We start from the raw sequence: 26,744 nt of genomic DNA, 5'->3' as shown, positions 1-26,744 counted from the left end.
ATTAGTGTTCTACAACGTTTAATGGTTACAGCAGTCAAAGCTCATTCACTGCATTCGGCAATAACAATTACATGGGCATAACCTGAACGTCTCCTTCTTGAGAAACTATATACATGTGGATAAACATAATGCTATAGATATTTAGCCTGTTTATTTGTTAAAGATATATCAGTTAACCTATAAATAACTGAACATGAATTTGTCTGATAAATGTACAAATCTATTTAGCTACTGTTTTGCGTGTTTGCAAAGGACCTCAGAGTACCAAATACCTTATGTAGAAGCAAATCTCGAGACAACAAACGCACTATGATAAAGTTTACTTACTATGTGTAATATTTCTAATGATATGAATTACAAAGCACTAGTAGATAGGCTACTAACACTACAGGTTAGACACTACCATCTCACTCACCAAAGATCCTTTCACCTCAAGTCTTCTGTAAATGTCCAAGAGAGTTTAGTAAGAGGTGCAGAGGAAATTAAACAGAATGACAAACTACGAAAGCAAGATTTTTCTGACACACTGAAGCTCGGCGATGATCCGAACAATTGAGATAAACTCAAAACTAAGTGTCAATAAATGTTATGAATACCTAAATCCATTTTTAGTAAGAGCTTTTGATAATTCAGGACATCTAGGATGTATGAGTAAAAAATGCAAGTCCTCAATATCGATTGAACTGAAGGACAGGAAATATATACAATGTTTTGTTATGTTACCAACTAGAACACAAATCGTTTTCTTCTTTTATCATCTATCTAGCTGAGATCCGAGGGTACTTTCTCTCCTGTTTAAATATGTTTGATATGTTTGTACCTTAGCAGGTGTGGGACTGGTGGGGAGTGTGTTTTCTGCCAGCTTCTCCAGCATGGGGTTGGCAGGCTCCATTTCAGGAGGGTGGGTGGCTCTCCAGTAGGCCTCCAGGTAATCTGCGATGTGCTCGCAGGCCTCCGAGAGCTGGTTCTCATCCAAGATTACATCAAAGAGCTCCTGTTAGACAGGAATGATGTCATGACAAAAGTAAATGTGCCGGAATGAAATAAGGCCAAAAGCACATGATACAGGTTAATTCCTCTGTCTGAAATCTCAAACCACGACAGTACATACATGTTTTCATCGTCATGGCACTTCTGGATGTGTTGTTAAACAAGTACAATTGACCTCAAAGTTAAACAATTTTAAGTTTCACAAGGTAACTCATTACACGTACCGATTTTCGCATGCTATATGGGTGTGGGAGGAGCCAATTTCAGACACGGGGTATGTCAATAACTGTGGGTGTCCCTTAAGGTTGACTTGCATAATAAAAAATACCAAGTCTCTTATTGATCGGCTCAAAATGTTTAGGTTTTTAAATGAGTTTAGCCAAACTCAGGAATTAGAAAATAAGGGCAGTTTTAAAATGAGAGCATCAAAAAGGTACCATAACATGAAAACCCATGAATTAAATGGCTTCTTACCGAATAAATAAACGTTTTTTTTACCGTAAAAACTTTTTTACAGTATTTGATTCACAAAGAAAGGCTTCATCAGTACCTAGCACAGTGTACGTTAGTTTTATCAAGGATAATAGTTCTTTACACATGTAAGAAGTTATGCATAATACTATAAAACAACTCCATAAAGCTGTGTAAACAGCTTAATACTAAACATTTGTAGAGTAAATATTTTGGAGTAAGAAAAGAAAATGTCCAGGCATTTTGCAGCCTGTCTTTGAAACATGCATTTACAGTACTATAGACGACACACTTACATTAGGACACTGGGCCAGTTTATCTGCAGCCACCATCTGAACGTTCAGATGTTTGGTCTGAGACTTGCCCCTTGTCTTTATCAGTCTTGTGAGAACCTGAGCAGCAGATGGGATGAGGAAGGAAGATGAACAGGAAGGATAAGTGGTAGGCATACGGGGTGAAAGAACACTGGACATTAGTTCATATCGAGTCACAAGAGAACGTTCATTGATTTTGCGCAACAGTCTTATTAAAAATACATGTTTTGAGCATTCATCCACCATGTGATCACAAAGTTAAAGCTATTTCCAGGTACATTGTATCGATACATTTACATGCTTGATAAGTACACAGTACAAACACAACAGTAATGCATTAGTACAATTACAAGGCCACATGGTGGGGTCACAGCTGAAGGTTAATGCATTGAGTTCATCACTTGTGCATTTACAGTAAATGTTTGTGGTGGATGATTCTGGGAATGTGAGAATGATTCACGACTCTGTTGAAAAAGGTCCAACCTTTGGTGATGAAATCTTGACATAGACCAGAATAGGTGCCAATGAGGTCTTGCAAAGTTGCAGAGGATGGTTTATGGTGTCTGCATCCAGAACCACAAGCTGTAGACTTCGGGCCAACTCAAATATCCTCTCAACCTCCCCTTGGATCTGGGCTGTTGGGACACAAGGTGAAAATTGTACATTCTCTACACTAAACCGTTTCGTTTACATCAAAAGACCTTTATCTATTTAATGCGCTTTCAGAACAAAAGTTAAACTTTTCAAAGCAAAAGTCCCATACTTAAAACCGTATTGATAAAATAGCATACATGGGTCATGCAATGTGTCATTGAAAATGGTAAACAAAATATGCTGATGGTGCATAGTTCCTTGTTCACAGGAAACAAAAGAACAATGAAGGTTTAAAACTTGCTCTCTGCTCCAAAATGACCAAACTTAAATGATAAAAAAACAGGATAACTGGGTTCAAAACCAGCTCACTCTGATTGTACTTTTGTTTACAGTCTCACTATTACACATACTTGTATTGTATTGTTTGACCAGAAGAATTATACAAGAATCATGAAGGAGTTTGTGGTTACGGTATCTATGACAAGCCAGAGCGTTTAGGAGAACCATCACTAAAAGTATCATTTTTTTACTTATAGTGTTTGCTAATAGCCAAAGCGGATCTGATGACACCAATAGGAATGAGTTTGGGAAAACAGACAGACTACTGCTGAGTTATACATACCCGCGGCATCTGAGATAAGAGAGCAATGTGAGGGACAGAATGGAGAGAACCAATCAGATCCCCTGAAAGCTAGCTACACACCTCACGTCCAAAATTTGGTGCAAAAACCCCATGTGCTACTGTTATATTAAATACTACTTATGACTACAAATTGTAATTTTTTCCTATTAAAACACACACAAATGAAAAGTACTTTTGTAAAGAAATAATTAATTGCCCAATAAAAGGGTTTTTAATTGTGGCCACCATGTGGAAAACTATCAAAAACTTTTATGGAACAAATTGTGACTGACTACAAATATCTGAATGCAAGCATCTGAATAGTTTTGCTTTGCCTAATGCTGCCTCTACGCCGCTAGGTGTCAGTAAAAGTCCAACCAGTAGAAAGTAACCAAGCCTTACATTTAAATGTATTATAGGATTTCTTGTTTAAACATATCATGCGATTGGTACGCAGTGACAGAAAGACAGAACACCTTTTAGAAAAGCAATTACCTAAATTGGAGCGCGTGTTGGAGCGATCCATTATGGCGTGTTTGCTTGGGTTGTTTAGGATGGACCGCTTGGCAAGTGCAATGTCCGCTGTCACCCGAGTGATGGTTATTCTAATAATACATTTAGAAAAGCGGCATAAGAAGTAACAGTGCTATATGTGACCACACACATATAGTGTAAAATAATATATGTGAAAAAGAAGCACTGATCCATTCATTGTATTTATTCATATAGACAGGCACCGTACCTTCCTTCAAATCTGTGCTTTAAAAAGTCAAAGAGAGCTTTTTGCATCATGTCTGTAACCTGCACAATAAAAATAAAACGGGGTTATGAAATAATTGGTTAACCTTTAACGTTTCAAGAAATTGATAACCATAGTAAGGTTCTAGAAACGCACAGCAAGGGGCAGTAAATACTTGTACAGCAAAAGTGCCCGTAAACAAACATAAACCACAGTTTCTCTGTATTACACACAAATTAGAATCTGAAATCGTTGTCTTTTTTGCTTTTAAAGGTGAAGTGTATCAATTTGTCTATCAATCTAGTAAATGGCCCACACCTCATAGCCCTTAAGTGAAGGCCCCATGAGCACCACAGGACGCATGGAAGGCACAACATCATATGCAGACAACTGCTCTCCCTGTAATAATCAACAAACATCAATAAACATGTTTATATGATAACATTACATCTAAAGACAATCTATAAATATGATATTTCAACATGAATGTTTGTTTATTGGCTTACCGATTTCTTTTTCACTTGCTGAACTGAAGGTTAAGGTTTCAAAAGAAAACCAAATGTTATCAAATAAAATGACAGCAATTTAATTTTTATTTTATAAGTCACTAAATCTATGATTGATTTTAAGAGAAACTTATTTGGTAATGCAGTGATGAATAGTTATTAAGTCATCATTTGTGTGATGATAAATAAATAAATCAGGTTACATCAACACACCTGTTGGTGGTGGAGCCGCTTTCTTTGAATTCAGATCATCTTTGGTGGCATTAGCCGCTTTACTGGAAAAAAAGACAAACCTTTCACATTTACGCATTTGGCAGATGCTTTTGTCCAAAGCGACTTACATTGCATTATACTACACATTTGTTTCTAAGTATGTGCAATGCCCTGGGATCAAACCCACAACCTTGGCATTGCTAGTGCCACTGAGCTACAGGAAAGCTTTAAATACAAATGACTACAGATCGCAGCTCTTTACATTTAAATTGCGAATTCATTCACACAAAAATAACTACAGTCATAATGCATGATAAATTAATAAGCTGTGTACTTGGCTAATGCTTTGGCGGCTTTTCTGGCCTGCATCTCCCTTCTGATCAGAATGGTCTCGAGGTTCACCGGGCTAGGGATAAAACCAACCTCTCCTCCTTCCTTCACAGGTCTCCCGATCCACCAGTCATTATTAAATTTCTGTACAAATAGCAATACAATGTTAACGCTTAAAAACAACACAATACCTTATTGATTTACAGAAGCAACACATCTCACCTCTTTGATATGTAGGAAGTCTTTAGCCTCAAAGAAAACTCCGTGACCATGTATGGGGATGTTATCGTCATCTGCGGGAGTGTAGGTGAAATTTGTTCGTACGGCAAAGGCAACAGGCTTAAACTGTATAAGCACAACGAAAACAGGAGATTAAATCAATTTATACTCTGAAGACACAAACACGTTGAATGCGAAAGATCAGCAACACATTTTTTTGTAAACTGCATGTCTCAGGTAAGAACACACTAAATAGAGATATGAATACATCCACAAAAAATATGATTAATTTATGGGTTTTCATTTTTTGGTTAACATACTGTATTTCCTATTGGAATGGGATGTTAAAAAGTTGAAGAATTAGTTTCATAGTATATACTTTACTTCAAACAAAAATCTCATTTAGTTTTTGGGACAAATATTAGCACTGTCATCCATTTCGGTCAATTTTCCATGTATGGTTAAAGGAATTGTGCAATTGTTTTGTGGCTGTGTATAAATGGGTGTATGTGATTCGGGAGGGACAGAAACACTGCCGAGTTCAGCATATGAGCAACAGCACGTGGGCTGCATTGCCCCTGGCGAGTACTATTAATAACTATCATTCCTTTACCTTCAAACCGATTGAAATGCATGAATTAATTCCCAAAAGACTGCATGTCAGCCCAATAAAGGGTATTACAGTCTATACAAGGCCCGAACACATTGATGAAACTGAAGACATGAGTCTGCATTGTGAAATGTGTGTATCTGCATAGCCAGATAACATCTACAATGTATAAAGACGGATTAAATGGAGCGAAAATGCATTCTGTCTTCTTTTTATGTGGGTTACATTCTATTCTACTGACATCGTGTTTTGTTTAGGAAGCTTTAAAATCCAGACTTAACGTTTTTTATAAACCTTGCAAAATACCAACTGAACTTGAGAACCAGTGATCTCCGTGCAATATCACATAATGAAAAAAATCCTTAAAAAGGCAAAAAACTTTTTTAATTCACTGCAGTCAATATTAAAAAATCCTCTCCCAGCCATAATACAAGAACCATTTTATAATAAATGTGGTCATTTGTTGCATTATGATGTGGTATTTAATTTGAAATAGTCAAACGTCAGCACATCGAGTGTCTAGCTGCTGGTTTTGGAAGGCAATGCTCTGTGGGAAATGTCTGGCTGAACCAGAATGTGATGCCGTCTACTTAGCACCATAATTATAAAAGACCTTAGGGAGCTCATGGGCACGGGCGGCGAGCTTCATTTCCTTTTTAAAGCAATGCAAGAGAAGCTAATCAAACTGGACTCCGATGAAGAAACACCAAGCTTTTTCACAGGGGTCTGAATAAAAAGCTATCGTTTCTCTGTTCCATTTGGGTCACTGATTTAACACTGTACAAGAGTACAAGATTTAATACTGATGTGTTGTCTTCCGCCAGGACATTCGGTAATTAGCTTCTTGACACAGCTACCTTGTTACTTTGACGGAGAAAAAAAGAGCCTTACGAAATTTACAGCCCCATCTACAAAGCTGATTTACTTCAGTGCCTGTGGCCGATGGTGACAATTATGGAGTTACAATCTACCTTGGCCTTCTCCAGCTGAACTTGAGCATTCTTCTCCTTTTCCTCAGTGGCCCCTGAGTCCTGACGGTCCGCCGAACCCTACGACAGTCAGAAACAAGCATTATTATATCTCACATATTCTTTACACAGGAAGTGAAGTTAAGTTGGAATGGAAAGTGCTATGTGTGTCTTCGTGTGACATCATTATGTGATGGTGATGTAGAAATCTCTCCAATTTTCTAGCAGCACCATCAAAGTCATAAATGATGACAAACTCTCTCTCTCTCTCTCTCTCTCTCTCTCTCTCAGAATCACATATCGTTTTAATAACTACTCACAAAGGGTACTGATCAAAGTCATATGGAGTTTCTCACTAATGTCAAAAGTAATAAATCTTTAAACTAAAGATTTTTTAACAACAATGCTTTAGGAAAGCTGTGACCAACCTTTTAAACTACAGTCAATATCCATTATGTCGTAAGCAGCCTTCAAAGCACACAGACTTTGAACCCAGATTCCGAAGTCAAGGCTTAAGACTAGTCCCGGACTAAAATGAATTTTGAGCTGTCTTAACTGAAAATATCTTGCCCTGACATATCTTTAAATATGTGAGTGCCACTGTTTTGTTTCAAGATCACTAATGTTGTTTTCTACGGCATTTTAATAAAAGCGACATGAATAGCCTAAATTAACTAAGACATAGTCCTGGCTTAGGTTTAGGCTAAGCCTTGTCTATGAAACCGGGCCTGAAGGTTAGGACTTGGTCTTTAAAATTAGTCTTTAAAAAGTCTTTATTTAAAGCAAAAAAAATGGTCTAAGACAGTCTAACCTTACAGAGGGTTTACAGTTTCCAGTTGCGTCACCTGAACACAGAAGAGACGTTTAGCTGAAGTTTTTTTTTACTCACCCTCTCTTCAGTTCAAACCTGTATGACTTTCTTTCCTCTGCAGAACACAAAAGAAGATATGTTTTAAAGAATGTGGTGAAACTTGCATTGGTTTTGTGTCCGTAGACATGAATGGGTACCATTGCTGTTCGATTACCAACATTCTTCGAAATAGAAATATCTTATTTTGTGTTCTGCAGAAGAAAGAAAGTCATGCAGGTGTAAAATGACAAGAGGCTGAGTAAATTAAATTGTTCCTTTTTGGGTTAACTATGCCTTTAACAATCTATCTAAATGCTCGTTCTTACATTCTTCTCAAAATTTTCTTTTTGTTCTTTAAGTCAACTCCTGGCTTACTTCCAGTTTAGGATTTTATAACTTGAATCAAAAATGTTCACCTTGTCATTGCAGAAGTCATGATGGTTTAATGCCTTGTTTAATGTTACCCTCTTTACTGACATAATCTCCCAAAGACTCACACACTGAGAGTGATGTGCCCTATAAGAGAGACTGCTGGTACACAGTCCAGCAACATAAAAATGATTTATTTCATTATAGTCCATTATTTACAAAGTCCAGCATCATTAAAGTGATTTAAGTTTGAAATAGTCTTGAGTCTGAAACCCTTGTAGAAATCACTGTATTTGTTATGTTTGATGCTGCTTAATAATCTTAACCTGCAAGAAGTGCTGGTTGCATTTTTGTTGATGAGCAGCATGGCCGTATTTGGTCCACTAGCTAGACCAGCCTGAACTAACTTGTTCAATATGTTAGTGTTAGCTAGTCTGGTAAGCTAGGGGTGGAAAACATGAAATCATAGCTTCAAACAAAAACGATATTAACAAAAAGATGACTAGATACATTACAGCACTGAAAAAGCACTCTGTTGAGGCTGTAAATTATGTAACTGTATTATATAAAAAACATTTAATAACAAACATGTGACGTGATCTTAGCCTCAATATACTTGATAAAAATAATATTCTTAATAAATAACAATAAAACATGAGGCTATTTAGAAAAAATATGTGGTAGAAAACAACAGAAAATAAAAAAAGAAAATAATTTGGAGGGACAAGTGCTTTTCCCATAGGCACAGTCATGTAGACTAGAGGTGCTTTTTGTTTACTCATGTCTGCCACAGACATCTGTTCACTCAGCGCCGTCTCTCCTGCAAGTCAATGTCACGGAGAGAGCAGAACAAAACGCTGCTGAATTTTTAAACAACGACACGGTCACTAAAATGTTGGGTGGGCAATCGTTTTAATTTTATCGATTTCGATTCTGCTTATCGATTTCGATTCTTATCGATTCCCAGTTTCTATTCCACAGTTGAAGTAAAACATTAAGATATCAAACTGTACGGTCATTAAGCATGCTTATTTACTTGTTTGCTAAAAATCTATGTATTTATGTGTATATACACTCACCTAAAGGATTATTAGGAACACCACACTCATACTGTGTTTGACCCCCTTTGGCCTTCAGAACTGCCTTAATTCTACGTGGCATTGATTCAACAAGGTGCTGACAGCATTCTTTAGAAATGTTGGCCCATATTGATAGGATAGTATCTTGCAGTTGATGGAGATTTGTGGGATGCACATCCAGGGCACGAAGCTCCTGTTCCACCACATCCCAAAGATGCTCTATTGGGTTGAGATCTGGTGACTGTGGGGCCATTTTAGTACAGTAAACTCATTGTCATGTTCAAGAAACCAATTTGAAATGAATCGAGCTTTGTGACATGGTCCATTATCCTGCTGGAAGTAGCCATCAGAGGATGGGTACATGGTGGTCATAAAGGGATGGACATGGTCAGAAACAATGCTCAGGTAGGCCGTGGCATTTAAACGATGGCCGATTGGCACTAAGGGGCCTACAGTGTGCCAAGAAAACATCCCCCACACCATTACACCACCACCACCACCAGCCTGCACAGTGGTAACAAGGCATGATGGATCCGTGTTCTCATGCTGTTTACGCCAAATTCTGACTTTACCATCTGAATGTCTCAACAGAAATCGAGACTCATCAGACCAGGCAACATTTTTCCAGTCTTCTACTGTCCAATTTTGGTGCGCTCGTGCAAATTGTAGCCTCTTTTTCCTATTTGTAGTGGAGATGAGTGGTACCCGGTGGGGTCTTCTGCTGTTGTAGCCCATTCGCCTCAAGGTTGTGCTTGTTGTGGCTTCACAAATGCTTTGCTGCATACCTCTGTTGTAACAAGTGGATATTTCAGTCAAAGTTGCTCTTCTATCAGCTTGAATCAGTCGGCCCATTCTCCTCTGACCTCTAGCATCAACAAGGCATTTTCGCCCACAGGACTGCCGCATACTGGATGTTTTTCCCTTTTCACACCATTCTTTGGAAACCCTAGAAATGGTATGACCAGGACCATATTTTGTGTATATATATATATATATATATAAGAAGAATTAAAATTGTAATCTCAAGTATCCAATTCCTATTAATTTAGTTTTCCGAACCGATTCCTATTCTTTCGATTCTAATTCCATAATTGGAATTGATTTTCGATTCCCTACCCTACTAAAATGCTCAAATGTTTAGCAGAGATTGAGATTGCGTGATTTCCCCCCAAACCAGTTAAGCGCAAAACACGGCCCCTTATTCCTCTGGCTGATTTTGATAACCATTTTTGAATGTAGTACTTCCGTTATTAATTCTGTACTGATGTAATTTATGTCCAATGTTGTATTTCTCTCATTTTTATGTATGTTCATATGCAATGAATCAAACCTGGACCACACAAGGGGTTCAAGGGGTGGGGTTTTCACTTAACTGTTTTGGGGAGAAATATCACGCGGATTGAGATTGATTGACAACAATGCTGACCTTATTTCAACACTGAAATAAAGTGTACATTTTAGGATTTTGAAAAATGCAAAACCAAAAAGTTCTGATATATTATTCTGTATTATTTTAAAAAACATAAACGTTACCATGCATTTACATTTAGTCATTTAGCAGACGCTTTTATCCAAAGCGACTTACAAAGAGTTCGGGGAGTCATACAAAGAGCAATAGTACAATAGGTGCTAATACAAAGTTACAAGTTTGTGAACAAAAGTGAACATTTAAATTCATGCATTCATCTATTGTATTCAAAAGATAAAAACAGAAGCAAATTGTTCACTTTTGCACCCAATGCATGAAGATTTATGACATCTGAGACAAAAAGGGAATTTCTGTGGGAATAAACAGGCATCCTGTGCTCATTTCTTCTTTTTGAGGTACTGGAATCGTATGAAACAATTGTTCAAGGAAACAAATGTACAGTTTGTCTTTGTGACAAGAGGTTCAGTGATGTGAACTGAGCTTGTTAGATTGACTTGCCAGTCCAAAACCAATTCCCAAGCCGCAAGAAAACTGTCAGCTGGCCAAAAAATCTAAGAACAAATCTGACTTTGTTTATAGAAAATAAATATGAACGGAAACTCTCCAAAACACCAGTTCTGGGATAAAACCATTAAAACAGAAGAAAAGCATTACGGAGTGTTTTGCATCTGCCATCTGAACGGTTGTAATTGCTGCACTTTTTGCAGGACAGACATAAGGAGATAATAAACACTGCAGGTGTAGATTTATTTAAACATTCCCGCTCGGCAGTCCTGTGCGTCAGTAGAGCAGATTCAGCAATTCAGTATAAGTGCTGAAAATAGATGATGATAAATTAGTAAATGGTTATGCATGAATATGAGAGCTGAGAAATATAGACAAACAGACGTTACTATAGAAACCTGGAGAAAAAGAAATGTGCTGGCTAAGCAATAAATCTTCTATGAGGTGTGTGACTTCATACATTTCCTTTTCTAAAAAAAAGTGTGTTAATTAACCGTTCTCCTGTAATGACAAATAGGAGTGACCATATGATTTATAAACATTAATTCATAACAATGAGCGATTTTAATTGTGCATTTTATTGTAATGGTTGAGGCTGTTAAAACACTTTTTGTGTGTGACTAATAGACACAACTACATTTTTAAACTGGTGTATTTTTGGTATGATGCTATTATGGTTTGAGCACTGGGCAGTACTCCAACATCCGTCTATTGCAACCAGTGAAACTCCTGCTGCTCAACAAGGAACGTCATAAGAATTGGGTCTGATCCATTTAGTCAGCACCTTTTACTTCTAAACTGGCAAATCAATTTCCTTTGAAGCAATGTTCAGTTTTAGCAACAAGCGTTCTTGAATATGTTTCTGTAATGGACTGCTCACAAAACATATATGCAGACAAAATATGTGGAGGGAGGAGCACCGCACTTTCTTATTTGAAAATGGCTCCTAATCTAATTATGAAGATTTCCTGACTGCTGCTAAATGAGTTCTGGAAGGTCGCCCAGGTGCTCATCCATTCTGTATTCATGACTGTGCCAAATGTTACTGTTTGTACACTGCTAAGAAAACACTCTATATAGGCTGTGATGTTTTTTTAAACTGTAATTGTCCAGAAAATTCTGTTTTCATCTAGAAATAGCAGCATATCTTACAATGGACCAATTTAACAATGTCTTTAGTACTTTTCTGGATCTTGGCAAAAACTGACACCATGATGTACATGAGGAGGCTTGGAAATCTTTCGGATGTCACCTTGATATCTTTATTTGTGCTCCGAAGACACCGGAAATTCTCTAAACATGTTTAACGTCATGTGGGTGAGGAAAAATCACACAAAGTAGATTTTTGGGTGAACTTCCCTTTTAATGGAAATGCAATAAAAAAAGATTTGCAAAAAGAAAACCCTTTTTTATCATTTTAAAAATCTTTACTGCTCTACAGAAGAAGAATGTCTTGGATGGCTTAAAAGAGGAAAATAACAACAAATGTTCATTATTATCACTTACAGAAATCTATGTCTTAAAAATAAGTAAACCACCAGAATACTAAGTCAGTTCTGGGGAGCCACTTAGTTGCCATGATGGTTCAGCTGCCAAAGCCGTTGTCCGTACAACAGTGTATAATAAGTGTATAGTGTATAATGAGACAAAAAGTTTACTGTACAAAGACAGGGCCTTCCAAACTATAATTGCCCTGATCATTTGATTTCTTTTAACATAATAACTGTTGACAAAAAACTTGGCAGTTTTTTTCCGCCACGCAGGTAAGTCAGCGGAGCAAGCCCACCCCCGAGGTAGGGCCGGCACCGCTAGCCAGCGAACCACCCTCCACGGGGTCTGTGAAGCAAATCGTTCCTCTAGTGCCCCTGTCGCAGTCTTTGAGTGCCTGGTTAGCACTCACGAGACCGTCAAGGTGGCTGGAGAATACGATCCGTCTCGGCTACTCGATCCAATCCAGACCTCCGCCCAAGTTTCAGGGCATCCTCTTCACCTCAGTCAGAGGCGAGGATGCTCCCGTGCTATGGCAGGAGGTGGCCACCCTTCTGGTGAAGGGAGCGATCGAGCCCGTCCCCTCAGCCGAGATGTCCAGCAGGTTTTACAGCCCGTACTTCATCGTCCCCAAGAAAGGTGGAGGGTTGCGCCCCATTCTGGATCTGCGTACCCTGTAAAAGCACCTTCAAAAGCTGCTGTTCAGGATGCTCACGCAGAGGCGCATCTTGACATCCGTCAGGTGTCAGGATTGGTTCGTGGCCATCGACCTGAAGGACGCGTACTTTCATGTCTAATTCTCCCTCGTCACTGACCGTTCCTACGGTTCGCTCAGTACAGGGTCCTCCCATTCGGTCTGTCCCTGTCCCCACGGGCCTTTTCGAAGGTCGTGGAAGCCGTCAGGGAGAGAGGTGTGCGGGTACTCAACTATCTCGACGACTGGCTTATCTTGGCGAACTCGCGAGATCTGTTGTGTACACACAGGGATGTGGTGCTCCAGCACCTAGACCGGTTGGGGTTACGGGTCAACCGAGAAAAGAGCCAGCTCTCCCCCGCGCAGAGCTCCTTTTTTCTCGGTATGGAACTCGACTCTGTCTCCATGACGGCGCGGCTCACTGCAGAACGCGCACAGTCAGTGCTGAACTGCCTGAACCTCTTCAGGCGGCAACCAGCGGTCCCCCTGAAACAGTTTTTCAGAGGCTCCTGGGACACATGGCGTCCTCTGGTGGGGTAATTCCCCTCGGGTTGATGCACATGAGACCGCTTCAGCACTGGCTACAGAGACGAGTTCCCTGGAGAGCGTGGCACACAGGCAGGAGGCGGATCGTCATTATGCCTCTCTGCCGTCGTATCCTAACCCCGTGGTCATCAGTGACGTTCTTACGGACTGGCGTCCCCCTGGGGCAGGTCCCGAGGCGCGTCGTGGTAACGGCCGACGCCTCCCTACAGGGTTGGGGTGCGGTGTGCAAAGGGCACGCAGTGTCGGGCCGCTGTTCTGCTTGCACTGAAGGGACTACGGTCCCTTGTGCAGGGTCAGCACGTACTGTTCCGATCAGACAGCACAACTGCCATAACGTATATCAACCATCAGGGTGGCATTCGCTCACGGCAGTTAACGCAATTTGCCCGACGCCTCCTCTTGTGGAGTCAGCAGGTGACGAAGTCTCTGCATGCCACTTACATACCGGGCAGCCTGAACCAGACAGCCGACGCGCTCTCTCGTCAGTCGACGCCCCGTGGAGACCAGCTTATTTGGGTGCAGTTCGGGCGGGCACAGGTGGACCTGTTTGCCTCCCTGGACAACACCCATTGCCCGCTATGGTACTCACTGTCCGAGGGCTCCCTCGGTACAGATGCCAAAGGACAAGCGGAAGTACGCCTTCCCCCCCATTTTCCTGTGCAAGATCAGGGAAGAGGAGCATCAAGTGATACTAGTTGTGCCTTACTGGCCCAACCGGACTTGGTTCTCAGAGATAATGCTTCTGACGACAACTCCCCCCTGGCCAATTCCCCTGACGAAGGACCTTCTCTCGCAGGGGAAGAGCACGTTGTGGCACCCGAGACCAGACCTCTGGAAACTCCACGTCTGGCTCCTGGATGGGAGGAGATCCTGAGTGGTCTTCCCCCCGCGGTGGTGGAGACCATCACTCAGGCTAGGGCACCTGCCACAAGGCGGCTGTACGCCTTTAAGTGGCGCCTCTTCTAGTCTTGGTGTTCTTCTCGCAGAGAAGCCCCACGGAATTGCTCGGTCAGGCATGTACTGTCCTTCCTGCAGGAGAGGTTGGAGAGTAATCTCTCCCCTTCCACACTGAAAGTGTATGTAGCCGCTATCGCCGCTCATCACGAGCCAGTTGCGGGAAAACCTCTAGGGCAGCATGACCTGATCATCAGGTTCCTCAGGGGCGCGAGGAGGCTTAACCCACCTCGTCCGTGCTCTGTACCCTCTTGGGACCTCAATGTGGTCCTGGAGGGCCTTTACAGGCCTCCCTTCGAGCCCCTTGGAGAGACCGCTCTTTCTCATCTTACGATGAAGATGGCTCTCCTGGTGGCGTTCGCATCCATCAAGAGGGTGGGGGATCTACAATCATTTTCTGTGTCAACGGATTGCTTAAATTTCGGGCCCGGTGATTCTCACGTGATCCTGAGACCTTCGGAGACCAGGTGGTGAACTTGCAGGCGCTCCCCACCGGGGAGGAAGACCCAACCCCATCCATTGTGTCCAGTACACACCTTGCGCCTCTACGTGGACCGCACGCAGAGCTTCAGAAGCTCTGAGCAGCTCTTTGTTTGTTTCGGAGGTCAGCAGAAGGGGAGGGCTGTCCAAACAGAGACTGGCGCACTGGATCGTGGACGCCGTCACGACGGCATACCGATCTCAGGACTGCCCGTGCCCGCTGGCAGTGAGGGCACACTCCACTAGGGGTGTTGCCTCCTCGTGGGCACTGGCTCAGAGCGTCTCTCTGGCAGACATTTGCAGAGCTGCGGGTTGGGCTACGCCCAACACCTTCGCGAGGTTCTACAACCTCCGCGTGGAACCGGTGTCAGCTCGAGTCTTACAGGGTAACACCAGGTGAGACCGGCGGCCGGTAGGGCGTACGCCTGTGAAGAGCGCCATCCCCCTCTTTAGGTGGGTCAGTGCGCTATCATCTGCCTCCCTTGTTTCCCCTCGGGCGAGGAATAGGCAGTCCATCCATCACTAAGCACTCAAGGCAGCGGGCTGAGCGGAGCAGCCTGCCACCTTTGGTGGGCCCAAGCTGAGTTACCCTCATGTAGCTCTAACCGACCTCAGTGCTCCAGACGTAGTAACCCCCCCAGGGTGGCTCCGTCTGAGATTCCGTCATGAGTTAGTTCCCCTCCTGGAACCCTTGACCTTCCCCAGGTGGACATCCACCTTGCGGCATCCCGCACATACCTCCCATGAGCTCTTCCCTGCCGGTAAGACCATGTTGATGTTTCCACTGTATTCCCCCCAAGGGTGGGAAGTGGTCTCCGTAGCGCACCTCCCCATTGAGGGAATAGCGCTTACCCAGGGGTCCTACGGTACCGGACGGCTCTCGCCAATGGAGCCGTCTGAGATGGCCGAGGGCAGGGGCTACCCATCTTTTCTAAAGCTCTGGGACCCCTGCCTACCTACTGGAAGGTTACAATCTCGCGACAGCGCTTACGTCTGACTCGCCTAGGCCGGTCAACGTCGTTGCGCGATAGATTGTGAAGCGGCATAATGCTGTGGCGTTTTCAATAGGAACCCCATCTGTCGGTTCGACACAACGTCGAGAGACCGACAGAAAGGGAACGTCTCGGTCCCTGATGAAGGGAACGAGACGTTGTGTCCTTCATGCCACAACAATAGCCGTCCGCTGCAGCAGTCAAGAGATGCTCTCAGGCTCCTCAGCACAAAAGGTGAATGAATAAGCATGCAAATTTCATTCGCCAATTTCATTGGCCTTTTCAAAATAGTCAGAAGATGATCGGTTCTCAAGGGCGAACCCCATCTGTCGGTTCGACACAACGTGGTTACATACGTAACCGAGACGTTACAGATTTAAGTACTATGTAACTGTTGCGCAAAGACTGTTATTGTGAAAAAGATAAATAAAAAAGCCACCATAAATCTACATTAAAGAGTGGTGGTTATTTTCCCATGTAGTGCACTAGCCTCCGACAACAAACTATGTGCATCGATGTACTATGTTCATGTTCGCATACCCAAACAGTCAGTAACAGTGACAGATATGGTGCTGATGCATGTTTTTCTGTGACTTTGGTGTCTTATAAGTTGCCCATGCATGTATTAGACACGTAAAATTGCAAAAATTTAATTGTCGGAACAAAAGATGCATTCTTTCTAAAAGCGAATGCTCACACAGACCTGCGACCTACTATACGCAAGTAAGGTGGGCGTACTTGTAAACCTCCTTGTATCAGTAGAAAGAGATCCTCTATCAGGGGAATCGGCTAGGGGGTTATCAGAAGCATTAGCTCCGAGAACCAAGTCCGGTTGGGCCAATAGGGCGTAGGTACTAGCCTGCACAGAGCCGCGTACCCTACTCCACAGCCTGAAAATGTAACAACGCATCAACTCAACACGGACCGCAAGCGCTGTGATTGGTCTGTTTGAACCCCTCCCTCGGGTAAAAAAAACTCAGCAATTGAGAATTTGTTCTTCTGTATTTAACATCTCAAGCTGCAACAAAAGTGACTGTTTACTTGCCGCTATCACTGCTAATACTTCTCAAATGAGCTGCAAGGCCTTTTTTCTATTCTTTAACCATTTTTATTGTACCTATATTTAATGTTGTATTGCAGTCATTCAGCATAAAACCGTTTGACTAACTTGTAGTACTTCATGTACACACCAGGTAAAGATAGAACAGATGTAAAATAACTGTAAACAAATAGTAGTACGATTACGTTACAAAAACGTGTAATCTAAGGGACCACGTTACTGACTCCAAATTGTCTCATGTAGTTTGTAATCAATAACTAAATACGATTCCAAAGTAATCTACCCAGCTCTGACTGTCATACAGATGCATGCTTGTCTCACCTGCAACTAGAGCATGTTATGAAAAATGAAACGTTAGGGTAAGCTACACCCTTGCAAAGCACATTTCTCTTTCTCACTGCTGCTCCTGGTCATGATTGCTTCTCTGTAAGGAGATTAAGATGGCATGCGTCAATCCAGGATTTGGAGAGAGAGACAAATGCAAACTCCCCCTGGTCAACGGATAACACAACAGATAGAGACAGTTTCACACATTCACACTGACCTGCAGGTGCGAAACAAGAACAAGTATTCCCTTGGATGCCATACCACCACCTGTCAATTTATTTAACCAAGACTGTGTAGGCCTACGTGATAAAATGCTAGATTTCGCTGCTGGTGTGGTACCCATGAGCAGAATTCTGAGTATTAAGATGACAAAGAACGTATTTCCTACTCGACAGACCAGCTTTGAGCATCATGCTGGTTTAGACTGGTTTATGATGGTTAGCGCTAGTTTGGTGCAGATATAGCCAAGCTCACCAGCATACTACTAGCACAACATGCAGGTCATCCAACATTCTGTTTCATACAATGCTAAAACTATGGCTGCAGTAAGAAACCTGGTTGTGACATCAACCACCCAACATCCCATTCTCGTGTTTGCAACTTGAGTGTGATATTTATTTGTTTGTTCTCTGAAAAGTCTCTCTACATTTTGCTTCAAACGTATCATGTTTTAGACATTTTTACTAGAAAACAACACTTGAATGCCCCAATTGCAAGCCATGCGTGCTTATGCTTCAAATACAACACCAGTTCTTTATTTAGAGATGATCTAAGAAATTTAGTTTTGTAATCCTGACAACTGAAAAAGGATTATGTACATAATCACAATTCCATCATTTCCAGCAATGCAATAATCATGCAACAAGTCACAAGAAGGTTACATTTCTATATAATCCCATTCAATTTTTGACAGAATATCATGTAAGGGTTCAACGCATCCCTATACGCCAGCACTGGTGCAAACACAGTTTTGTATATAAAAGCACTGATGCATGGCTGCTCGAGCTCACATGGATTACAGCAGAAAGCAACAGATGGCATTCTTCTCGAATGACACTCACTCCCTCGCATGTCCACCTCATCTCACAAACACACACACACACACACACACACACACATATCAACATATATATTTATATATAACCGAGACGTGTTACCTTTTTCTTGGGTGGCATGCCCGCTTGTTCGTTTTCCTTTTCGTTTCTCCACGATTAAAGCTTTTGAATAGTGCTCAATTGTATGGTCTCACAGCAGAGATTGACCTGAGAAATATTCGTGCACTATCCCCTGTTATCTGCTCCGTCCCAGGATAGGCAGCAAACTTTTCAGATGAACCCTAAACCCGTTTTAAAGTGCGGAGTAAAATCCGTCATTTCGCGAGCGTCGGTTACTGTTATCCAGTTGAAAGTGCAAATGATGGGGACTGAAAGTCTGTTCGTGAGCGGATGCATGAGGACTGTGAGCGGCTTTTCACACTGAGGGGAGTTTGCCACCCCCCGCCTCGCCCTCCTCCTCCTCCTCCTCCTCCTGCCTCAGTCTGAAGGGCTTATTCCATAGCGTGGCATCTGTTGCTTGCTCCACAACCTGCGTGATTTCCAAGCGGTGTATTCGAATACACACGAATTCACTCATATTTATTTTACCGACTCGCCTGGGTTCGGTTATAATTAAACAATTTATATTTTATATTAACTTTTCAATCATATTTAATTGTACTATATTACATTAAATTTAAACTACTCAACGGTTGTTGATTATTTGCGGAGGTCTACCGGAAGCTAAGTTTGGGCCACATAATGTTTGTTTATGTTGTTGCTGTTGATACCATCTTTTTATTATTTTATTATTTTATTTCACATTAAATTATTTTATTTTATTGTATATATATATATATATTACTTTTAGTATTGTTTTTATATTATATTCATCGATCGGTAGTGGGCTCATGTACGCGTACTTGTAAAAATGCACGGATGCAAAAGACCGATACCTCATGTGACATAATAACGAACTGACTGACATTTATGGTAAAATTTGGTTTATAAAACGGTCAGTTCTGGTCCTTGATTCTGATTGGTTGAGCGGAGATCTAAGCCGTTATAAAATACCCCGATATATAACGGCTGACCGCATTACCTAGAATCACTGCGCCACTGTTACGTAAGCGAAATAATTGTCAAAATGTCCGATTTTGTGAAGAGATTGACATGACAGACAAATTAGACCAATTACAAAGACGACACGCTGAAATGAATGAAAGAGAAATTGAAGACTAGAAATGAGGTGAATACTCCTGGTGTGATGGAAAAGGTATAGTAGTGAGGTAGGCGGGACGAGAGTCGGGATGCGAGGCCGGTGCGTGAGTGTTTACGAGCTTCGCGTCGTGTCGTGCCTAACAACGCCCCTTAGCTGTTATAAAATGCACTGTAACCCACGGCTTCTTGGGGCTTATTGCTTTATAAAAGCACATCAAATTATATATTTGATCAGAATGTGTTTAATGTGGAGTTGTTTGTAATTATGAAGCTATTCTATTTATACTAGTCTCAGTGTGTTGTGAAAAGGTACAGTTGTCATTATTGGGGAGTACCAGATCTACCTTATGAATTTCTCGATTTTTTTGAAAAAGCAAAGCAAAAAAGTTATTTTAATGCACTTCTTGGGGAACTTTATTTACTGCAGTGCTAAGTCCACTACATTCTTAGTTATATATCTATACAGTATTCAAAGGCGTAAACCTGTGGTAGAGCCATGGTGATACTGTTTGTGTATCTGTATCTGTAGTTTGGAAATACAGTATATATTTTATAGGTTGGATGAGACACTGAACGTGGGGTCAGCAGATGGATTGAGTGATTCTAGGGTTCATAAATCCCTATCACTCATTTTTGGTGCCCAGGGAAACAGATACAGCTTTACAGAAGTTACATAAGACTCAGCGGAGCACTGTATCTTTCCAAATGAAATGTGTCCTGGTTGTAAAAGGTGCAACCTTGTATATAATTTGTATAATAAAACATACTTTGCATGATCTTTTTTGTCTGTTCTGTGGATGAAATCAAGGAAAATAAATAAAACAAATTCTAATTGTTAAGTACACAAGCGTGTGTTTTACCAACTCTATCAATTATGCGCATTAATGTGGGTGTATAGATGTTATTGGGTATCATTGGATATGATTGGGTATCAAAATTAGGCCTTTTAAAAAAACATGCATGACATAAAATTACAAAAATCTTGTGGATGTTTTAGCAAATTTAAGACATGTTTAGAATGTGGCAGAATGGAGCTCTGCTAAGGATGCTTGTTCAACCGTCAAACCATTCCTTGGAGTTCTGATACACAGAAAATGGTTTGTTTGAATACGTTTTAATTAATTAATACAATATAGCTAATACTATTAACTTGTTCTTTGCACAATTATTAGTTTTTGTTTATTTTTATATGATCTCACTCCTACTGCAATGCTAAACTGTAATGCTATGCAATACAATACTATTTCAATACAATAGTTTGATTCCATTAAGACATCAAATGCAGACAGCAAATCAGAAGTAGCACCGGACAGCAAATATTGTACTGTGCTTTTGGTATATCCTCTGTTTATTTGATTCATCATGTATAAGTATATTATTTGAATTGTTAAATCCACTTTATTGTATTTCTTGTTGGTATTAAAACGTATAATTTTATCTAACTGAACAATCCAGCTATGTTTCAGCTAAAATATTTGATTTAAAGATTAGTTTTTAGACTTCTTTTTAAATACAGTCATTATATAATTTATATATACTGTATATATATATATATATATATATATATATATATATATATATATACGTGTGTGTGTGTGTGTGTGTGTGTAAATAGGTGCATATACTGTATGCAGCTGGATTACGTTCTCTCTCTCTCTTGCTCTCTCTCTATCTCTCTTTGTAAGCTTCTTACAGAGGGGTGTGCAAAGTGTAAACCCATGCAGAGTAATACACTGCTCAGAAGGGCAAAACTAGGCATCCACGCACTGCTGGAGTTTCAGGCTCAGCATCTCTCCAGGTCCATTTAGGCTTACACATACACAAACACAGCCAGCTGGGAGACAAACATCTGTCTGACTTCACAAACATGCCAGAAATGATCAGCCTGTCACTGTGAGATGTATTAACATTGCTTCTTGGACTTTTGTAGTTCATAAGAACTTTGAAAGGAATTTACTAATAATGAGTATTGACTTTTGCCCAGTATTAATGATAAATATTTTGTTTCATTTTTTATGTTTTCTTTGTAGGAAGACCATACTATGGCATTGTTTTGTAAATAAATTATTCCCAAAAATAATCATTTTAATAATAAAGATCACTATGATGTCAAGCTAAATTATGTCTTGCATAATAATCCTATCTGGTGTGTTGCCATGTTTATATTATTAATCGGGATGTTTATCAGGATGGTAATTTCTTTAACAAATTTTACAGTCATTCTAACCACAAACCTAGTGTCAATTCGAGATTATAGCTGTCAATAGTCCATGTGGCCCAAAGTCCATGTGCCCTGAATTACAACTCAGACCGACACACATGCAAACAATACAACACACAATATACAAATGACTACTCATAACCGAGTTAGCTTCGGTTGAACTTATTTAGTATAAACATACTCACCCAAGAGACATTTTTATTCTTAAGAGTTCTAGGCATATTCTGAAAATCCAGTGAGTGTTGCTTTCAAGCGCCACTGTTGGAGGTGAGATCCAATATCTCGGAGATCTTTGTCCCGTTAGCTCCGGTGTTTAGTCCCATTCAGCTTCAGCTCATGCACAGCTCATGTTGTTGTGACTATGAAAGTCACAACAACAAACTACACAGTGGACATCAGTTACTACATACATGACATGCCAATCAAATCGCATGACCGGTACATGCCAAAAAACACAACATTTTGTCTTCTTTACGGTTTTCTTTCTCTTCAACCCTTCTGACTGCCAATGCATTCAAATTCTGCAAGAATATGCAATGCAACATCTGGACAATGCTCCGCCCCACAGTGCTAGAGGCTGGAACTCATGGACGGCCAATCCTCATCGCACAACAGCTGGAAGAGGAGATTTAAAATGATAGAAAGAATAAGGTGGAGCACAGGGTATGTCCTGCCCAGTGTTGTCAGACAGATTGTATGTCTATCTAGAACAGGATGAGCAATGCTCATAATCCTTCAGCACTTTTCAAATACTCTCCGACCTGAGATCTGCCAAACGGCACCATTTACCATGGATGGATGGATATGCCTTGGAATTCATAGTTTCAAAGGGGACTTGTAAAAATGGCTTTTTGACAGAATTGTCAGTTTAACGTTACTGAGGCTAAAACCTTCTCATTCATTTGCCTCAATTTAAAACCGCCTCTCATGTTGCGTGTGATTACTTGCATCAAACTATACTCATGAAATGCCGAATATTCTTCATAGCGAGGACAACAGCTTATCGACCATAACAGAGTTGGTTTGCTGAACCTTTTCATTTATATAATATTGTGCATATAAATGCCAGCAATTGGTATTAAGAGTCATCTGATACCATCCTGTTTCCCGCTGCCCGCAGGATCATGACATTGAAGGTTGATATGGCATTACAGCCTATGTCAACAGCCAAACATTTCATTTAATTCAAGGTCACTTGTGCTTTTTGTAACGGAAGAACATTAAATGGAGGCCAAATTAGTTCCTGTTTTCAACTCTTCTGACCCCATTAAGGTCTTAATGTTTCACCTTGTCAGGATGAGCAACAGAGGATTTCCATTCAATGTTTTCTTCAGGAATCTATTACTGCTTAAATCAGAGAATTACATTTACATTTATTCATTTGGCAGACGCTTTTATCCAAAGCGACTTACAAAGTGACTCATTACTGCAGAGCAATCAGGGGTAAGGTGTCTTGCTCAAGGGCACTTCAGTCATGACCTGCTGGCACTGAGATTTCAACCTGCAAGCTTCTGATCACAAGCCCAACGCTCTAACCACCAGGCCACAACTGACCCATCAGTGACCCATTAGTTGTGTTACACAGACTGCAGATGTGAAAAAATACTCACACCAAAAACAAATGACTGAAAATGTCCCTAACAAGTCTGGTGGAGGGGAATGGTAAGTTTGTTGGTAAAATTGTTTTTAGACAAAATTCTTGGTGCATAATCCATGTTGGGATTATATAAACAACTAAGAACACATGGCAGGGAATCAGAGCAGGCTGCACGTCCTTTCAGAGGGTTTAAATGAAAGTTCAATGCATCATGACACATCACCATCACAAAGCTCTCTCACATCGACATGCTCCCTAGAGTAGAAAAGCTTCAGTTTGAGTTTACCGATGGCTCACTGAAAATGAAAGTAATTACTAAACAGATATATCTTCTAAACGTCCTTAAAACAAATGAAATAAAGTTCCATTAATGAGTTATTGCGTCTGTTTTGTACATTTTAATTCACATAAATCCTACACAGCATGTTGTCTCTCAAAAAAAAAGAAAACTTGTGTTTGGACTGATATTTTTCTGTTGTCTATCATCAGGGGTTTAAAACAGATGAATCAATATATTGATAATAAACACGTTCTCAGAAAAATTATTTATCAAGTTTCAACAGAAAATCTCACATCCATAACGCTAAAATGACCCAATGTCAGTCTGACCTCAATTAACATCAAACCACGTAAAGATATGAACATTAACCTGCAACTTTATGTTTCAAACAGCGATGGCGACATAGAGTCAAACGTTTTTGTTGTTCGCTTCTTAATCAGAGCAGATGCAATAAGTTACTTTATAAGTTAGCTTTTGGCAAAAGGATATATTAATTTTTACTGGAAAACTAGAAAAATGCTTGAATCTTTTTAATTAGCTTTTTTTGCAACCGCATGACATGACCTTCAGTATGAAAGCGTGTCTTACTAGTGACTGTTGAATAGCCTCAAATCCCAAAGTCGGGTTTTAGGGATTTATGACGGATATCTGAAGTGTCCATTACAGAAGGATGGGACGCTTTCATCTTACAACAGCTCTTCTCCCTGCTGACACTGAAAAGTGTAAGTGGCCTATTTGGAAGATATGGTGAACCATACCCGAAATGTGACCTCTGCGTTTAACCCATCCAGTCAGTAGTGAACACACGCACTGCACTGCACTGCACTGCAAGTCATGAACACACGTACACCCGGAGCAGTGGACAGCTATCACTGCAGCACCCGGGGAGCATGTGGGGGGAACCCTTCGTCGTCTCCCGCCGGCCCTGAGAATCGAACCGGCAACCTTCTGGTCACGAGTCACACATTTTGTTTGACACCTAAGCCTATTTACTACCTGTTTGCCTTTGACAGCTTGTCAAGTCAGTGTGAGCTCGATGTCACTGTGATCTTTTTGCGAGGGTGGGTTTAGGTGAAGCGTTCATCGCGACAAAGTGACTCACGCGTGGCTCATTCTCATCTTTACGCACTCTCTCTCATTCACTTTCTCTCCACGCTGAAACCTAAGTGATAGTAAAAACCGTGGCTTAAAATAGCAGGTAGAATATTTTTAGATCGTCTGCCCCCCACTGAAAAGACGTGAATGCAGGTCAGCTGTTAGGAGTGATGAATTTACAGAGTGTCATGCACAGGGAACGTTCTGTAATACGTGGTCTGTTGGACAGAAAGACCTTTTTTCAGTTCTTCTGCTACTGAGGGAACAGGTTGCCATTTTGAAATCATTAAAGTCAAGAATGCAGATACTCAGCAAAAAGCAAGACTAGACACCTTGCCAATGACATGAATCTCACCCCTGTTGCAAGTTTCATAAAAAGTACACACATACACTAACATACAATCAAAGTTTGAAGGAGGCACAGAAAGAACCCAGTATCTTTATCTCACACATTCAAAAAGTACATTTTGTGTCCCAATTGAACAATGTATTCTAACAGGTCGTGCGTAGTCCTGGTTTTCTAACAAGAGCGTTCTGTCCCATCACAGGATTATGATGAGCATGCTCGGGTTACTCACATAGGTGGACAGTTCTCTCCGCCAGTGTCCCAGACCACAGCAATACATCAAGAGAACATCAAGAGGGGTCGTGATGATGGTGCAGCCAAGAAGATAGTCTCTATATCACTCTTCTTGTGACATCCCTTTCCGTGAGTAAACAGCCATCACATCAGTCTGGTGAGAGGAACAGCAGGTGACTGTCTCTCTTCCACACAGCCTCGGGTCATTCCTATAGGTTTACAGAGCATTCCTCCACCAACGACAGGCTTGCGCTGATGAATGCGACGCTGTCAGCAGAGCAGGCATTCCCTTGAGCGATTCACATTTTCCTGCTGTCTTCCTGATGCTCAGAAACAGGCACACGCTTTACAGGCTCCAGGTATGTGCGTTTTGTTGCTGTCTCCTCTGTAGCGCTCTTGATTTGAGTTTCTCGCCTTTATTTATTTACAGCAGCCCGCACTCTCCCCAGACTACATCCCCCCCACCCTGGACCCCTCCCACCGCACCCCTTCTCAAAGACACACACAGGCTCCGAGTTTAAAATTGATACACGGTGTCAATGTAATTTTCCTGCCTGACTTTCTCTGCGTCAGCCTCTCCCCGCCTATTCCGGCCAATCAGAGTCCAGAAGCGAACGGCGTCTGGGCAGCCTTGTCTCCAGTCCACACAGGCAGAGGCTGGCGAGCCCACAGTCGTCCTTTTTCTCTCGGCTGCTGCTCTAACTCCACGACTCCTCCCTTCCTTGTGGGTTCAGTTCTTCCACCGCTCTCTCTCTCTTCTGATCACCTGAGTTATACAGCTGTGTCCTTTCGGTGGCTCCCGGTGAGGGAGGATGAGGCTGCACGCTGTTTTTCACGCTCCCTGTTGCTAAACCATGTGCTAGAGCTCCTAGTGAAGCTGGAGACACACAGGCTGAATTCAATTGTCCCCCGGCTTTACAGCGTTCACTGCGTCTTCACATCAAAACCTAGCCTTCATTGCTTCACTTCTCCTCTTTATCTGTAAAATGCATCTGTGTGTCTGTCCTTGCTTTCTCCTCTTCCTCTCTTGTCCCCTGCTGAGAAGGAGAGAGAGCTCACGCCATTTCACTTGCAGCATCTGTTCACACCCCGACTGGTAAGTTTAAGATACATGAATTAAAACGTAGCTTAATTCCAATATCTGTGGGAGGAAAGCTGAGGCACAATCAGTCATGCATGGAGATGGATTTTTTCGGTCTCCTTTCTAAGAACAAAGAAATTGCGGCTTGTGGGTTAAACGGGAATAATGCAGGGGGAAAATAGCATTCAAATACGAGTGTCTTTCTTAAATACTTAAAAATATCTCCATAAATAATGTGCTGTAGTAATGCTGCATTCAAGACACATTGTATTTTGGACATTTCCCAC

General features: G+C 41.3%; 1 protein-coding gene across 1 annotated transcript in view; it reads right to left on the bottom strand.

The window, feature by feature from the left end:
• The window catches only part of cacnb2b (calcium channel, voltage-dependent, beta 2b), a 28,584-nt gene extending 9,697 nt beyond the window's left edge, over positions 1 to 18,887 (bottom strand). The window contains exons 1-12 of the mRNA XM_079453734.1: positions 18,506 to 18,887; positions 6,580 to 6,657; positions 5,002 to 5,124; positions 4,784 to 4,923; positions 4,450 to 4,511; positions 4,237 to 4,259; positions 4,049 to 4,129; positions 3,734 to 3,792; positions 3,487 to 3,596; positions 2,259 to 2,410; positions 1,758 to 1,853; positions 821 to 994 (exon numbers count right to left, since the gene is read on the bottom strand). Coding sequence (XP_079309860.1) covers positions 821 to 994; positions 1,758 to 1,853; positions 2,259 to 2,410; positions 3,487 to 3,596; positions 3,734 to 3,792; positions 4,049 to 4,129; positions 4,237 to 4,259; positions 4,450 to 4,511; positions 4,784 to 4,923; positions 5,002 to 5,124; positions 6,580 to 6,657; positions 18,506 to 18,523 — 1,116 coding nt within the window. The 5' untranslated portion in view covers positions 18,524 to 18,887. The remainder of the gene's footprint in view (positions 1 to 820; positions 995 to 1,757; positions 1,854 to 2,258; positions 2,411 to 3,486; positions 3,597 to 3,733; positions 3,793 to 4,048; positions 4,130 to 4,236; positions 4,260 to 4,449; positions 4,512 to 4,783; positions 4,924 to 5,001; positions 5,125 to 6,579; positions 6,658 to 18,505) is intronic.
• Between the last annotated feature and the right edge of the window lie 7,857 nt (positions 18,888 to 26,744).

The sequence above is a fragment of the Barbatula barbatula genome (genome assembly GCF_947034865.1).
Source record: "Barbatula barbatula genome assembly, chromosome: 3".
Lineage (NCBI taxonomy): Eukaryota > Metazoa > Chordata > Actinopteri > Cypriniformes > Nemacheilidae > Barbatula > Barbatula barbatula.
The sequence above is the reverse complement of the archived record's forward strand: the minus strand, read 5'-3'. Positions and strand labels throughout refer to the sequence as shown.